The 18,022-nt window shown below is 42.5% G+C and overlaps 1 protein-coding gene across 7 annotated transcripts in view; it reads right to left on the bottom strand.

Annotated features, from left to right (window-relative positions):
• The window catches only part of CNTNAP5 (contactin associated protein family member 5), a 397,960-nt gene that overhangs the window by 196,542 nt on the left and 183,396 nt on the right, over positions 1-18,022 (bottom strand). For all 7 annotated transcript variants that reach the window (XM_039494759.1, XM_039494757.1, XM_039494760.1 and 4 more), the window contains 2 exons: positions 11,316-11,519; positions 7,319-7,503 (listed from right to left, as the gene is read on the bottom strand). In XM_039494759.1, coding sequence (XP_039350693.1) covers positions 7,319-7,503; positions 11,316-11,519 — 389 coding nt within the window. The remainder of the gene's footprint in view (positions 1-7,318; positions 7,504-11,315; positions 11,520-18,022) is intronic.

Below are 18,022 nucleotides of genomic sequence, written 5' to 3'. Positions count from 1 at the left end.
CCAACCCAAACCTCTGGCGAATTTTCAAAGCCTTGTGGCTAATTTTTAAGTGGGGACACCCCTTAAGGCTTTGTCTACTCTGTGCTGACCCATTTTCAATGAAATTCCCACTGCTACTACCAGCGCCAGCAGCACTGGAAATATTATAGTGTAGATAAGGCTCCTGCAGCCACAAGTGTTTATATGTCTGTGTCTTGTACACCTATAGCACCGCACTGGCTGGAGAGAGAGCTTGGTCATTGTGTCACATACACATTCAACCTCTACAGGTACATCTACACTGCAGTTAGAGGTGTGACTGCAGCAGGGGTAGATGTAGCCGAGATATCTTTGCTCTAGCTAGCATGAACAATAGCAGTGAAGCTACTTGAGTAGCTGCAACTTATGCTGCATAGCTTCACTGTTATCGTTATTTGTGCAAGCTAGATCAAAATTCGCTCAGGTACATGGGCTGCAGTCAAATTGCTGTACATGACAGTGGTAGGAATTTCAGTGGCCACTGGAGCCTTGTCTATACTAAAACAACAAGGAGTCCGGTGGCACCTTAAAGACTAACAGATTTATTTGGGCATAAGCTTTCGTGGGTAAAAAACCTCACTTCTTCAGATGCATGGAGTGAAAGTTACAGATTTAAAAGTAACTATTCTTGAACAAAAACACTTTAGAAAGAGACTTCAAAGAGAAACAGCAGAACTAAAATTTATTTGCAAATTTAACACCATTAATTTGGGCTTGAATTGGGACTGGGAGTGGCTGGCTCATTACAAAAGCAACTTTGCCTCTCCTGGAATTGACCCCTCCTCATCTATTATTGGGAGTGGACTACATCCACCCTGATCGAATTAGCCCTGTCAACACTGGTTCTCCACTTGTGAGGTAACTCCTTGTCTTCATGTGTCATTATATAATGCCTGTATCTGTAACTTTCACTCCATTTATCTGAAGAAGTGAGGTTTTTTACCCAGGAAAGCTTATGCCCAAATAAATCTGTTAGTATTTAAGGTGCCATCAGACTCCTTGTTGTTTTTGTGGATAGAGACTAACACGGCTACACCCTGATACTTGTCTATACTAGTGAATCCAGTATTGCTCCCAAGGCTGGCGTGTACCAGTGATTGCAACTGTGGGATTTTCGGGGGTGGCGGTGTTCAAAAAAAGGTTAGATTAAGAATAAAAGTAAATGGAAAATGCATGGGTAAAATCTTGAGCACTGCCTTGTAAATGTAATCTTCATCAACTTGTGCCTTGGTTGTATTGATTGATAATTACACCAGGCAATAAAGAGTGAAATAGTTTTCAACTCTGCATCACTTGCAAGTCTGTTATTGACATGAAGGGTTATGCAATAGCAATGCTTTTTGTAGTTGAGAATCATTATTTCTTGCTGAAATCACTTGCCTCCCTCATTTTTTCTTTCATTTTCTGTTCTTTCAAGTCTCCTGCTTAGGAATTTTCTACAAAAAGCAGAAATCAATATCAATTACAGTGCTGAATTATTGAGAAAACAATGTCCTTAGTGATCAGTAATAATTTGAATTACCAAACTCATGGTTTTATTAAATTCAGTGAGGCCTTTAATCCCCTAAATTTGCTGAAAAAAGCTTCCATTAGACAGCATTGTCTTCAGCATTAGGCTGAAATGCTAGAGTAATTCAAATGCAAATGGAAGAAAAAAAGTCTTGGTGAATTTTGACCCTCATGGGCCAGATCGTGAGCTAATGTAAACTGGCACACCACCACTGAGGTGAATGATGCTACACCGGTTTACATTTGAGAACAGAGTCTGTAGTGCCCATGGGAAGAAATTCTTTGGAAAGTTTGGACTAATTAAACTTCTTTATACTGCACTGGGGCAACAGCTATACTTAACTCAAAATACATCCCAGCATCAACAGTGCACCAAGAACTAGAGATTCATAGTATACAGAAATGGAGAAATTGGAAGAGCTAAAAGATCAAGTAGTCCATTCTTCCAAACAGTTGGAGATTTTCTTCTCTAGGGCATTCTTTTCAAGGGCTTTCTCCATTCCAGTTTTAGGATAGTCTTTGAAGCACAATTTCCGTCAGCATATGTTAGATCTCACCATTAGGCTGTTTCACCTGATCCCCAGCCTACGTTTTCCTTTTCTTAAATTGCATTACTTAACTCCAAGTTATAACCCACCTACCATACCTGTTTTAATTCCCTTGTATGGGGGGGGGGGGGTGTCGTACATGGTTCTAATGCTTCCAGAAATTAATCTTGTTCCTACCACCCCTATTAGTGGTTTATCCAAACAAAGTTTTGTTCTTTTAGTCTTTCCTCATGAGTCATTTCCACACACTCTGCTACTCATTTTTGTTGCTTTTCTCTAAATCCCCTCCCCTCCACCAGGGCCGGCTCCAGACCCCAGTGCGCCAAGCGCGCGCTTGGGATGGCATGCCGCTCCGGTGGACCTCCCGCAGGCATGACTGTGGAGGGTCCGCTGGTCCCGCGGCTCCGGTGGACCTCCCGCAGGCATGACTGCGGATGCTCCACCGGAGCCGCGGGACCAGCGGACCCTCCGCAGGCATGTCTGCAAGAGGTCCCCCGGAGCCGCGGGACCGGCAACTGCCAGAGTGCCCCCCGCGGCGTGCCGCCCTGCTTGGGGCAGCAGAATTCCTAGAGCCACCCCTGCCCTCCACACACATACGTCACAGAATGAAAGCGCCTTGCAAACACAATTAGAGGACTTATATTGTTTAAAAAAATTAAAAACAAACAAAAAACAAACCAAAAAAAATTGTCTATGATGTTTTTCCATCAGTTCTGAAAAAATATCCAGAAAATGAAGGAAATTTTCAGAAAATAAAATGTTCACAAAGTTTTACACAAAAATAATTATTTATTTTTTTTAAAAGGGCCCTTTTACACACAAAAAAAGTTTGTTAAAAATTGTCACCCAATTCTAGCCATGATTCTCTGCTTCAAGCGCCTCCTCATTCTCACCGTCGTAAAGCCTATATGAAATCAACAAATTGATGAAAGTTTGATGGACAGGATGGTGAAGACTCCTAGCTGGATTTCCAGACGTGCAGAGGACATCCAAATTCCTCACTCTGAAATTCTATAGGGTCAAGTGCAATGCTCAAGGTGCTAAAGGAGCACACAAGAAAGACTAACATTTCCGGAGAAGCTAAATGAATTCTGTGCATCGTCTTCACTGCAGAGGATGTCAGGGGGATTCCCACACCTGAGCCATTCTTTCAGGTGACAAATCTGAGCAACTGTCCCAGACTGAGGTCTCAGTTGAGGAAGTTTTGGAAGAAATTGATACATTAAAAATTGGTAAGTCACCAGGACCAGATGGCATTCACTCAAGAGGTCTGAAAGAACTCAAATGTGAAATTACAGAACTACTAACTGAGGTATGTAACCTATTGCTTAAATCAGCCTCTGTACCAAATGACTGAAGGATAGCTAATGTAATGCCAATTTTTTAAAAAAAGAAGATTCCAGAGGCAATCCTAGAAAGTACAGGCCAGTAAACCTAACTTCAGTACCAGGCAAAATGGCTGAAACTATAGTAAAGAATAGATCAGAAACATAGATGAACACAATATATTGGGGAAGAGTCAACACTGCTTTTGGAAAGGGAAGTCATGCCTCACCAATCTATTGGAATTCTTTGAGGGTGTCAACAAGCATGTGGACAAAGGTTATCCAGTTGATATAGTGCATTTGGACTTTCAGAAAGCCTTTGACAAGGTTCCCCACCAAAGGCTCTTAAGTAAAGTAAGCAGGCATGGAATAAGTGGAAAGCTTCTCACATGGATCAGTAACTGGTTAAAAGACAGGAAACAAAGGGTAGGAATAAATGGTTAATTTTCAGATTAGAGAGGAAAATGGTGAGGTTCCCAAGAATATGTACTGGGACCTGTGCAGTTTAACATATTCATACATGATGTGGAAAAAAATTGTGGATGAGAAAAAATTATTCAAGATAGCTAAGTGCAAAGCTGCCTGAAAAGTGTTACAAAGGGATCTCACAAAACTGAGTGCTGGGGAAACGAAATGGTAGATGAAATGCCAATGTGAATAAGCGCAGAGTAATGCATATTGGAAAACATAATTCCATATATACATACAAGATGATGGGGTCTAAATTAGCTGTTACATTCAAGAAAGATCTTGCAGACATCATAGATCGTTCTCTGAAAACATCCACTTAATGTGCATTCGGCAGTCAAAAAAACTAAACGGAATGTTAGGAACCATTACGAAAGAGATAGACAGAAAATATCATAATGCCACTATATAATCCATGATACATCCACACCTTGAACACTGCCTGCAGTTCCGGTCACCTCATCTTAAAAAAAAGATATATTAGAATTGGAAAATGTGCAGAGAAGGACAAGAAAAATTATCAAGGGTACGAAACATCTTCCATATGAGGAGAGATTAAAAAGACTGGGACTGTTCATCTTAGAAAAGAGATTACGATAGATGTCTATAAAGTTATGAGTTATGTGGAGTAAGTGAATAGGGAAGTGTTATTCATTCTTTCACATAACACAAGAAGCTGGAGGCACACAATGAAATTAATAGGCATCGGGTTTAAAACAAAACAAAAGGATTGTGCATTTGGTGAAGAAGTACTTCAGTGTGTGAATCTCATTGCCAGGGAATGACGTGAAGGCCAAAAGTATAACTGGTTTCCAAAAAAAAGAAAAAAGAAAAAAGAAAAAGATACATTCATGGAGGATAGGACAGGTCCATCAATGGCCATTAGCCAAGATAGTCAAAGATGCAATTCCATGCTCTGGATGTCCCTAAATATCTGACTAGATGCTGGACTGGACAATAAGTGATGGATCATTTAATAATTGCCCTGTTTTCTTCATTCCCTCTGAAGCATCTAGCACTTGCCACTGTCAGAAATCAGAATAGTGGGCTAGATGGTCCATTGGTTTGACCCATGGTACATTCTTATGAACCATCAGACTCAGTTGGTGTCTCTTGACACTACCACAATACAAACCTCAATGAAGTCAACCAAAGCTGTAGGTTCTTACCAGTTTTAAGAATCAGACCAATATTTTATCTATTTATAACAACAACAAAAGAAGTGTATTTGTGTATGTAAAACTTCATATACATTTGACTGGGTCCCTCTCCCCACCACTGTCGTATGTCACTTGTCGTCTTAGATCTTAAGCTCTTTGAAACACTGAACTTGTATCCGTATATGTTTGTACTGCACCTAACAAAATGAGGTCTCGCTCCTGACTGGGGTCTCCGAGTGTGACTGGAATATTAAATATTCATATATAATAATGCAACATCATTTACAAAGAAGCATGGATTTGATTAGGATCTGTTGCTAAATGAATCTACTTGTGAGCTTCCCAAAAGTAGATCATGTCCCATCTTTCACTGAGTAGAAGAATTCAAGTCTTTTTGTAATCTCTTAGAACACGTGCAATGCTGTCCTGAGGTGATGGCTCTAAACAGCAATGCCTGCATTTCTGTTATTGCCATGGCTTAAATCACTACAGCAGAATACCAGAATATTTATTATTATTAGGAATAAGCCAGAAAGCTGCAATGACACCAAGGGACCTCTCAAGAGCTGGCAAGAGCTACCTGCAATCTAAGCATCCATGGCAATAGATTGCTGGTTTGCCACTTTGCTAGTATGAGACCACCAGAACTAACATGAAGGACTCCTTTTTCCTGAACAAAAACCCAAGGTATATCCTAATGGGAATGAAAGAACACACCACCAGCTAGGCTGCTCTTATGTCAACTTCCCAAACACCTACATCACCACCAAACATAAGGGCATGAGAACAGTGAATGAAATCCTGGCCTCACTGAAGTCAATGGCAAAACTACCATCAACTCCAATGGAGTCAGGATCTTACCCGGTAATGAATATGAAACTTTGAGCCAGGATTTAATGAAGGCAGTGACACTGGCATCTGGCTGGGTGTAGGAGAATTATTAATTAATGCCAGTGAGAACAAATGTCTCTCTTCCTCTCTGCATCAGGCAATGACAGAAAGGGAAGGGGCTTCTAACTATTTGGCTAGAACATTGAGGTAGCTGATAAATGGAGACCCTGAGGCGCTAGGCACCTGCATGTGCATAAGTGCTGCTGTTAAGCCATCTAGTTTTCTGCACTCAGGACACACTGGGAGTGGATCCTTTAAAAGAGAAAAGAATCCAAAGTGCAGACAAGAACCCTTTGATTGCACAACCATGAGCGATGCCAGTGTAGTACATTCAAATAAGGATGATGGCTCTGGCTCTGCAAACACAACATAGTGCTCTGCACGGTCCTGGAACTTGCTCATCAGGAAAAGCATGATGAAAAGGAACACAGGAAATATTCAAGTGGGGGTGGGAAATGGGAGCACCGTGGTTATAATCAGGAAATAGCTAAACATACACTAGATGAGACAGTAGTTCTAAAAGGCTTTGCACGCACTTTTCAGAGAGTACAGGGCTGACCCGAGTAGTGGAGAGGGTGAAATACACCTCCCCATGCCAGCCTGGCCTCTGCACCAGGTTTCCTGCTGGGGAGGATGCTTCTCCCTCATTCAGCACAAGGCAGCACTGGTGAAGCAGGGATCCCCTTTACCTCTCCTCCCTACAGGGAAGATGCTTTCTAGTCACCTTCCATCTCTGTGCTGGAGGCAGCTGCTATCTGTCTGGACTATGTAGGGATGAGTTAAGGACAGGACCACATTCTCTCTACTCTGGCCACCAGAGCTACTCATGTGCATGAAAAGTGCATGAGACACCCATTGAAATAGTTGTAGAGTTGCCACTGCAGCACACACTCCCTCTGAATTCCTCCTTGGGATTCTGCTGCAGCATAATCCTTCTGCCATGGAAGGCTGTGCCTTCCAAGTCCCAGATTAGCACATGGGCTGATGAACCTTCCAACTCTGGAAGGGGAGGGATAGATCAGTGGTTTGAGTGTTGGCCTGCTAAACCCAGGGTTGTGAGTTCAATCCTTGGAGGGGGCCTCTTAGGGATCTGGGACAAAAATCAGTACTTGGTCCTGCTAGTGAAGGCAGCGGGCTGGACTCGATGACCTTCCGAGGTCCCTTCCAATTCTAGGAGATAGGTATTTTTTTTTTTTTTTTGCCCAGAGACTGGAAATTTCCCTAGAGCATCAGACACACAGACGAAGTGCCATGATTCAGGCTGATTAACCATGAGAGGAGTTTTAGGGGAGAAGGAATACAGGTTAGAGAGATCGCTACTGCTGACAAAACCAGCACAGAGACTGTTCCCTGAGCTCACACCTGTCTCCAGAGATATAACCCAAAAGACTCAACACACCTCATAATCAATGTCCAGGTGATCTGAATCCCCCTTGGTTCGGAAATGCTGAGTGTGCTTGTCCACTGTGAAGTTCACTTGCTTGTTGAAGCGTTCGATGAGAACCGAGTGCCAGTGTTGATCATCCAGAAGGCTGCCCAGGGTGACTGATGTGTGGCTGGTACTGAAACGCAGCTTGGCATCTCCTGCGGAAGCAGATGCAAACAGAAGACTCTGTATTGAGCCCTGGACTCTTGCATTAAGCATTAAGGCTTCTATGTCTATGTGCTAACTAGATGTCTAGAGTCCTGTCCCAAGAGAAACCTGGCTTGGATTCTTTGGGGACAGTCTCTTCTTTGGTTGTTCCAATGTCCTGCTCAGGAATAAGGAGTGAGATTTTCCCAGATTGTTGCACAAGTCGTCATACATGGCAGCACTGGCAAAATTGTTGTGTTGCCTGTTACTCAGCTCTGAAGCGCAGTAGACACCCTAACATTTTAAGAAGAACCATCTGGCTTACACAAAAATCTGCCACCCATTAAAGGAACAGATGTAGTACAACTGTGGGTTTCCACAAACGTACAGTCTAATTACTCTTGACATTTTAGTCATCACCTTTTTTTTTCTTTTTTCATTTTAGCAACAAATTGTACCTAACCCTCTCTGGAGAAAACATTTTAGACAGTGTGATACTGGGAATCTAAACAAGAATAGATATTTACACAGGGCCAGATTTTGGTCTCCATTGCACTAGAAAAAAAAGCTGGAATAATTCCTTTGATGTCTGTGGAGTAACGCCAGTTGCATAGAAGTGCAACCGAGATGAGAGTCCTACTCCAGTGAGAGAATAATCAGGCCCAGATCTCAAAGAGCTAATGCTTTTCTGTTTTCTAGCCAGGTCCCTGCCTTAAGATTTCAGAGTTTCTGATCTCTACTGTGCATTCTCTTCTTTTCTATTCATCAGTGGAAATGGAAGGATGCACATTCCAAAATGATTAGTCAAGCTGCGTATACGATAAAAATCGTGGATCCAAAACCTGCCTCCCCCCATCCACACACACACTGTGGTAGTTAAAAATCCAGATTCAAATTTTGAAGCTCATGAAAGCTCTATTTTAGGTCCCAGAGTAAACAGACATGTGATATCTAATAGAAATGAAACCAAATAAATATAACTATGGTATCACACTCTTATTCCTAAATTAGAAGTAGAACTTTTTCTGAAGGAAGACGAGAAAGCAACAGTATCACAGAACCCAGCGTTTCGAGCTTCCTTCTGAAATGGATCTTTTGCATGCGTAATGCACTATATGCTTACAGATAACGAATAATAGGAATATAGCATTATCAATGGGACTCTAAAGAAACAAGGAAAAAAGATTAGTTGTGTACAAAGCCAATTAATGAGTTTATGTAAAAAACAAATGAAGAGCCGTGGAAAATTGTTACTGGCATTTTAAACAAAACACAATTAAGCACAAAGGGAGAAATGGGGAAGGAATTAACTGAGTTTGTTTTAATGATTTCAGTTTGTTCTAATTGTCGGACGACTTTTGCTAACTCCCACGGACATAAGCTGAGAAGAGAAACACATGCTGATTCATTTTCCCCTGGCCTTGTCTACACTAGGGAGTTTTACTAAAACTTCCCACCTTGGCTACGCAGGATTCAGCTCCAATGGTGATAACAAAAATGGGAGCTGTAGCATACAAGAGGCACCACCGGCCTATAGCATTTTAAGCACCAACCTCATGTAGATATACTATGAGTAGGGTTACACAATTGGTCCCACCACTGCTACCATCAGTGACCCTGTGGTGGGAAATCTGGGAAATACAACCTAAAGTAACCCATATTAACACAATGCTTTTGTCCCAGCTAGTGGTTTTCTGTACAGGAATGTTAAAGTATAAGCATTAGGAGTTCATGCTTTTAGATCAAGGGGGTCTGGTGCTCTGTCTTGTCTGACAACACTTCCAGCAGAGGTCATCATACTATTTCCTGGTCCAGAAGACAGTGAGTGGAGGTTCCTACCTGATACAGAACCACAAGTATTAAATTGCATTAAGCCAGAACCATGACTCGATGGCTACTGGGTTATTCATTATTATTCCCTGATTTAAATCAAGTCAACCACTCACAGTCCGAGACACTGAAGTGAAGCCCTGCAAGAAAGCAGTCAGCTGACAGAAGGAACAGATTTGTAAACACTCTCTCTGACCTATAGTTGTCCCACTGATGAATTACTCAGGAGTTATGACACCTGCTAAGGGAAAAGCCAAGGGTTTGGGATTCCCCCAACCCATCCCATACTGTACAGAGAGAGAATGTGTTCACTCCAGTGATCTGCCCTGTGGCATATAAAATCCAGCTGTGCAGTGCTCTAGTATCTCCTCCCATTGAAGGTATATGTGAAGTATCCACTTGGGAAATGCAAACAGCTTTGTACCAAAGAAGAACTGAACCAAACCTTCCCTCATCCCTCAAACCCAGGTTGACCACACACTGATGGGACTCCACGCTTTTGCACTGCCTGGCTCTAGCCAGGCCCAGAAACAAAAAGCACCAAAATACTTCGAGAAAGGCTGTTCTCATGGTATATTCAGCCCTACAAAGAAATCTCCCTAGAAAGCTTGTCCTGGTCAGTTTTGCAGACCAAACACCTCTGAAGAGCTTTGGAGAAGCACCTACATTTTGGGGAGCTGATTCAAACTCCTGAACCGTTTGGGTACAGCAGTTGCTAGTATCGGGTGTTTTTTCATCTTGAGAAAGAATAGCACAAATCCACACAAGCAGCTCACATTTAAGTAACATTATTGCTAGATGAATTAGAACAAAATCAGAGATGGCATCAGAACTTCAACAGTGCCTATGCAGCAAAGCAGCCCTAAAACCATTTTAACTTCTATACGGATACCCTCAAGAGGTGCAGGCTCACGAAACCTCCACACTCTCAGCGTGAGGGAGTGTGTCTTGAGTGAAAGGAGGCGTGGACAAGGCTTCCCTAATCTCCAGCAATCCTTGACTGCCAGAACATCTCCTTGGTGTCCTGCGCAGCAAACATAAGCTACAGCAGTGCTAAGATTGCTCTAATTTGCACTAGGAGTCCAGATTGGTAACAGAACTCACAGACCACAAAGGTGTCTTAAAATCACCTTAAATAAAGAAAATCATCGAAGCCTGCACATATTTTATTGAAAGCTAAAAAAGCAGGATGGTGGGATGGAGTTTTCCCCAGCAACAGTCTGATATTTTACAGCGGGGGAGGGTTGGTGATACTGATCTGAAGCTGTTGTTTTGATGAAGGTGAATTCTGCTTTCCAGCACATGCCAACATTTTCCCTTCGGCTTCTTTTCCTCTGTGTGAACGTATAGCAATGACAACACGGATGCGAACATGCCTCCTCCAAAACAGGGGTTCTATTACAGGGAAAGGAAGACCTGTTTTCAGCCTGAATGGAAACTACCCAGCCTAGACATATTGCTTGAGAGCAGCCACAGACACTGTGAGCCGAATGTTAAATACGACTAGATGGCTACCTGCAGAGCTTGGACAGATCCCTGCTCTGAAATGATGAACTTAAAAAGAAATCATTCTCTAAGCAGAGAGAGGAAATTGTAGTTGAGATTGCAACTGAATCCCCTGAGGCCTGATATAGATTAAACAGGCAACAACAATATTTGCAGCTAGAAAAATAAAGGTAGCACAGTTGGATAAATAGGGCACTGACCCTAGTACTCAGGAGACGTGGGTTCTATTTTTGGCTCTGCCACTGACCTGCTGTGTGACTTCAGACAAGTCATTTCACTTCTCTATTTCCCTTCCCACTCTTTGTTTTGTCTCTTCAGACTGCAAAATGTTCGGGGCAGGTACTGTCTTTTACTCTGTGTATGTACAGCACCTAGCACAATGGGACCTGATCTCAGTCGGGGCATCTCAATGCTGCTGAAATACAAAATCATGAAAGTAAATGGAAAACAAATCTCATGTGAATGAATAAAAAATGTCAGCTCCTACCCAGGTTAATGTGCAAGGAGAGTTTCCCTTTCTGCAGCTCCAGTGTAATGTAGTCTCCGCGCTGTCCCTCTCCGTGGAATAAGACTCCATCCCCCTGCATGCTCTTGAACTTCAGGGAAACCACATCTTTGAAGGTGCTCATCATTTTCTGATTGAATCTGTACAGGAGGGAACTTCTGCCATCAAAATCTGCTATGTCCGATTCTAAGGGGGAACAGAAGGAAGATAACATAAAAAGGAGTCCTTGTGGCACCTTAGAGACTAACAAATTTATTTGGGCATAAGCTTTCGTGGGCTAGAACCCACTTCATCAGATGTATGAAGTAAAAGATACAGGAGCGGGTATAAATACATGAAAGGATGGGGGTTGCTTTACCAAGTGTTAGGTCAGTCTAACGAGATAAAACAATTAACATCAGGATACCAAGGGAGGAAAAATAACTTTTGAAGTGGTAAGAGAGTGCCCCACGACAGACAGTTGACAAGAAGGTGTGAGTAACAGTAGGGAGAAATTAGTATTGGGGAAATTAAGTTGAGGGTGGATTATCGTAAAGTCTCTCTTGATTTCACAGGAGTTGGGGGCACCCAGAACATAGGAATCACAGAAACCACCATACCATGCCACACCTAATGCACTTTCCCTTTCCATCAGCTTCTCTTATTTAGGCCATCACTCCTGTGTAATTTCTCCGCCTCTTTTCATGATTCACAGTCCTTTTGTTAAGATTCCTTCATCTGCCTGCTTTTTCATCATACCCGACACACCACCACCACAGCCCTGTCCATTATTTACCTCCCAAGGACTTTCAGAACAGCTAGCCACTGCTTCAAATGCACAGTCCCAGCTGCTGTTCCAGTTTTTCCAATGTTACAAAAGATCCTATGAAGCTGTATCTACACCCTAGATGTGTCTCCCTCCACTTTTGTATCCAAATAAACATAATCTTACCTCAAATGAATATCCCTCCCACCTAGGGGTATCTACATGTTGATGATGATCTTACCAAGCATGCTGCTGAATGCTAATAGTCTTGGCTGGAGCTATCATTCCAATGCTAGGTCAGAATGCTTTTAAAGGGGTAAGGCGTCTATAATTCTCAGAACCCATCATAGCATCCACCCTACACTCTTAACAAGCCACATGGGCAGATTAACTGAGCTGTCACGAACAGATCCTTTTGGAGCCACGCCACCACAGCTCGGCCAGTAGGGACAGCTCTGCTTGTTCTTCTTTAGGCAAGATAAACTGGAGCGTGGGGCAACTTCAGACCAAGCTTTTAAGGAGTCTGTCTTTAAAAATGATGACAAGACTAGCAAAGGAGCCAATGATTTGTTGTTATGCACCCTGACACCAGTGACTTCTAGAGGTCAGCAGGATAGCATATATACATGTTTGATATAATACTGATATCCGGCTAAATGTTTCCAATTGCAGTAATAATCATAGAAAAAACATGGACTTGGGACAACTGAGCAGATACCTCAGAAACATGGTATTTAGTACATCTATAGCACCATAACTTCACATGGGGCTTTACAGAGAGTTAAGGACCAAAAGGAAGCACTGGAAACCTTGTAAGAAACAGGAATGCTGTGGTTGGCTCCAGAGTGCATCCCCTTGTGGCCCCTCATGGCCCTGCGGTGCACTGACCTCAGTGCTCACTCAGGTTCTTCCAGGCAATTACCCAGACCAGGTTACTTCATGGGGTCTGGTTTATTAACTTTCTTTAGTGAGTACAAACCACGCTTTAGTTTCTGAAGTTCTCACCCACTCTGGGCCCATATAAGAGTCCCAGGAAAGTTTCCTTCTCCCTGTATAGGAAGCCCCAGCCCTCCTCCTAGAGCTGGGTAATTCAGGCCACTATTAATGCCCTTCGGAACACAGGGATCCCCTGCTTTCCTCCTGGAAGCTGGACTGTAATTTAGGTCACCAGCAGGGCCACAAACAGCCACTCCCCCAGCTGACCCTTTTTCTCCAATTAATCCTTTCACCCTCAGACTGGGAGGGCTTAGCAGGCAGACCTTCTCCAGCTGGAGTCTCCACTGCTATGAGGAAGGAGACTGCATAATATGCTGGTCCCCTTCCCAGATCTCAAATCAATTGGCTGGGAGAAAGGGAGTTTTGCCCGGCCCACTCTGTAAGGCTCCTGGTCCCAACCCTTAAAGAAACAATAACAGGTTTTCCTCTGCGTGCCCCCCTCCCATCCCTCATAGAATCATAGAATCTCAGGGTTGGAAGGGACCTCAGGAGGTATCTAGTCCAACCCCCTGCTCAAAGCAGGACCAAACCCAACTAAATCATCCCAGCCAGGGCTTTGTCCAGCCTGACCTTAAAAACCTCTAAGGAAGGGGATTCCATCACCTCCCTAGGTAACCCATTCCAGTACTTCACTACTCTCTGAGTGAAAAAGTTTTTCCTAATATCCAACCTAAACTTCCCCCACTGCAACTTGAGACCATTACTCCTTGTTCTGTCATCAGGTATCACTGAGAACAGTCTAGATCCATCCTCTTTGGAACCCCTTTTCAGGTAGTTGAAAGCAGCTATCAAATCCCCCCTCATTCTTCTCTTCTGCAGACTAAACAATCCCAGTTCCCTCAGCCTCTCCTCATAAGTCATGTGCTCCAGCCCCCTAATCATTTTTGTTGCCCTCCACTGGACTCTTTCTAATTTTTCCACATCCTTCTTGTAATATGGGGCCCAAAACTGGACACAGTCCTCCAGATGAGGCCTCACCAATGTCGAATAGAGGGGAATGATCACGTCCCTCGATCTGCTGGCAATGCCCCTACTTATACAGCCCCAAATGCCGTTAGCCTTCTTGGCAACCAGGGCACACTGTTGACTCATATCCAGCTTCTCGTCCACTGTAACCCCTAGGTCCTTTTCTGCAGAATTGCTTCCTAGCCATTCAGTCCCTAGTCTGTAACAATGAATGGGATTCTTCCATCCTAAGTGCAGGACTCCGCACTTGTCCTTGTTGAACCTCATCAGGTTTTTTTTGGCCCAGTCATCTAATTTGTCTAGGTCCCTCTGTATCCTATCCCTACCCTCCAGCGTATCTACCACTCCTCCCAGTTTAGTGTCATTGCAAACTTGCTGAGAGTGCAGTCCATGCCATCCTCCAGATTATTAATGAAGATATTGAGCAAAACCGGTCCCAGGACCGACCCTTGGGGCACTCCACTTGAAACCAGCTGCCAACTAGACATGGAGCCGTTGATCACTACCCGAAACACTATCCCTCTGCAAACACTACTTATTCCCATGACTGCTTCATTTCTACCAATATCTCCTATTTCTTAGGTCCTTGTGTCCATAAGACCTCCCAAAATCTTAAAGGGCCATGACTACAGAATAGGGGTGGGATGGCCCCTAGGTCCTACTGCCCTTAAGGGGGACTAAGCCTGTCACAGAATGCTACTGTATATTCGAATTCTGACACATTTTGCAATGAAGAGCACCAAATTCTGCTCTTATTTATGCCTTTGTAATGCACTAAATCAGGAACACTGCAGGAGCCCAAGTTAGCAGAGGACTTAGCGCCAGATGTTAATAAAAGATATCCAGATAAATATCCAAACTTTTAGATACTTATCCCAACTGAACCAAACACCTAAACCTTATCAGGTTCATGCATCGGTAGACATTTTCAGTTTTCCACTAGGCAATAGCATTACACATGCTTTCCAGAACCAGCTGCCTTCTTCTTAGAGTATGCGCAATGTGCCTCAGGCAGCACATGACGAGGATTCATCACCAAGTCAGATCATTAGCTTCCCTGGCTTGGGCCGGGTACTGATGGGGAGTGTGACGTAAACACTGATCCATGCCCTGCACTGACAGTATTATGAAAAAGCTGTTATTGCAGAACTCTGCCTCTCTGTGGGGAACAAAAATCCCAGAATGAAACAAGAATATGACATATAAATGCTAACACTCTGACATCCAAAAGTCATTACTAGCGGTTTGCATGACAACAAATCATTGGCTTCTATTTAAACATAGAAAGATCCATCTCATGTCAAATACAGACACTTCACAGCACCTGAAAAATACCTTGTATCTAACAGAAAAGCTGAAGGCATCATCTTTAGAGGGGTATTTATGGAATCAATTTCTAGTAAAAGGTCAAAAATCAGGAATTTTAGAAGGCTCAGAAGAAATACAGGAAATCTTTAGAACCAGTCTAGCCAAAATACTATGTAGAGAATAATTCTTCACTTCCCTCTAAGGAATAGGCTAAATATCAGGTCTTTTCTCTCTCTAAATTTTCAGATTCCTCAAATACCCCCAAAAGATACTGATGAAAATTAGCACAGTATGATAGACTGATTAAAGTAAAAGCAGTTTTTTTTCCCTTTAGGACAATGCCAGATTCCAAAATCATGCACAATATAGAGGAAGATTTTCCATGTGTTTAAATATATATGAACATAGTGACTGTCAAACTCAGAGGTTGCAAAGTTGGTGTTCATTTCAAAACTCTGTATTAGAAATGAATGAACATATTTTTTGGTTTGCTAGCAATTCTGATAAACTGGCAAAAAAGGTTGAACCAAAAATTAAATTTTCCAAATTTTTTGGCAAATTGAAAAGTTTAAAAAAAAAAGTTTTGATCAAGACATTTTGTTCCACCCAAAATAAAATGTTTTGTATTGATTGAGTTTTTTTCAAGTTTTTTTTTTTAAGGAACATTTTCTTTAATTTCAAAAGGTATTTCAAATAAAAAAGTAAACTGCATTTCAAAAGAGCGTTGAAACAAAACTTTGAGTTTTTAGGATTTTTTTCCCACTGAAATTATTTGGTGAAATTGAAATGAATTCACAAAATATTTTGGTGATGCCAAATCTGCATTTTTTCCACCAAAAAACAAACAAAAAAAATTGTTGAAAAGTTTCACTCAGCTCTAATCAGGATACTTCTCCATACTGTCTAGATCTCAGAGTCACCAGAACTGGGCTAAAAATCTCCCAGGAAGTAGCATTTTAGCTTGAACAGCATGCTTCATCTTCGTCGTCAGGGCGTGGTGTCTCTTAAGAAGCAATAATTTGGCCATTAGTCTTACGCTAGCAGTTATGAAAACTTCAGTGACCCCACCTCCACCCATGGTGACTCTCTACGGTGCATTCCTTTTATCTCATGGCATGAAAAACATTTGTTTTAGAAGGAAAGAAAAATAAAAAAAGGTCCAGCCAAGAGCTTGTAGTTTTTAAAAACACAGTATCACATTGTGTTCCCAGGAGTGCTGCCCCTGGAAGATGAGAAATCAGACCCCTGGTCTGCAAAGGTGAAGAGCTGTAACTCCCCAAAAGAAGTAGATTCTCACATCCCATTGCATGATCACCCACAGTTTCCCAGCCTGTTAGCAGAATTTATACCTGATCCTGCTGATGCCTTTTGGGTCATTACTCAGTTGTAGAATATGAACAGCATTTTCAATGTTGCCATAAATCTCCTCCTCTAGAAAAGGGTAGGTCAGCAGGATTTTGCAAGCGTTTAACTAACAAGACTTTTCCAAAATATTAAGATACCCCTGTTTCCCTCATAACTTCCAAAACAATCAACTTGCCATTTGTCTGCACATGTCCTCTGCTATAACTTTGGCTATTTGTTATAATCACTTCACTATTTGGGACTCTGTAGCAAAGGGTCTGAGAGAGGTTAGTTTGCATTATAACCCATTTATGTACAGGATTTCTGTTTAACTTATGACAAATTCTTTCTAGGCTGCAATTTTGGGTATAAGTTCTCTTAACTGCATGATATTATATTTAAGATTATAGGAAGAGGAGTCTGGTTATTTCAGGTGGGGTGGACAAATCATTTTGCATTTGAAAAATTCTTTTTCTCCTCCCCTCTGTGCTGCTTTTAAGAGAACAACCAACCTCCATATGGTATTGCTGAATTCTGCCTGATTTTACAGCCTATGAACCCTCTATTAAATGTCAAGACAGTTACTGTATGAGTAGGGCCCTTCCAAATTCATGGTCCATCATGGTCAATTTCACAGCCATAGGATTTGAAAATTGGAAAATTTGATGTTTTCCGATGTTTACATCTGAAATTTCACAGTGTTGTAGCCGTGGGGGTCCTGACCCAAAAATGAATTGGGGGGTGGCCACAAGCCTATTGTAGGGGGGGTCATGGGATTGCCACCCTCACTTCTGTGCAATCTTCAGAGCTGGACTCTGAAGGCATCAACCACAGAGCTTCCTGCAGCCGCAGGGGAGAGAGACTTTGACCGTAACAGGACTTGACTCGGAAAGTCATTTAGCAGTGCCGAGCAGAGATCTCAAGATTGCTGCTCTCCAGTGCAAGCAGGAACATAAGAACGGCCATACTGGGTCAGACCAAAGGTCCATCTAGCCCAGCATCCTGTCTTCTGATAGTGGTCAATGCCAGATGACCCAAAGGGAATGAACAGAACAGGTAATCATCAAGCGATCCATCCCGTCCCCCATTCCCAGCTTCTGGCAAACAGAGACTAGGGATACCATCTCTGCCCATCCTGGCTAATAGCCATTGATGGACCTATCCTCCATGAATTTATGTAGTTCTTTTTTGAACCCTGCTATGGTCTTGGCCTTCACAATATCCTCTGGCAACAAGTTTCAGCCTGCCTGGGCATTATGTGAAGAAATGCTTCCTTTGGTTTGTTTTAAACCTGCTGCCTATTAATTTCATTTGGTGACTCCCTAGGTCT

The sequence above is a fragment of the Mauremys reevesii genome, linkage group 11 (genome assembly GCF_016161935.1).
Source record: "Mauremys reevesii isolate NIE-2019 linkage group 11, ASM1616193v1, whole genome shotgun sequence".
NCBI lineage: Eukaryota > Metazoa > Chordata > Testudines > Geoemydidae > Mauremys > Mauremys reevesii.
This window is presented reverse-complemented; position numbering and strand designations above follow the sequence as displayed.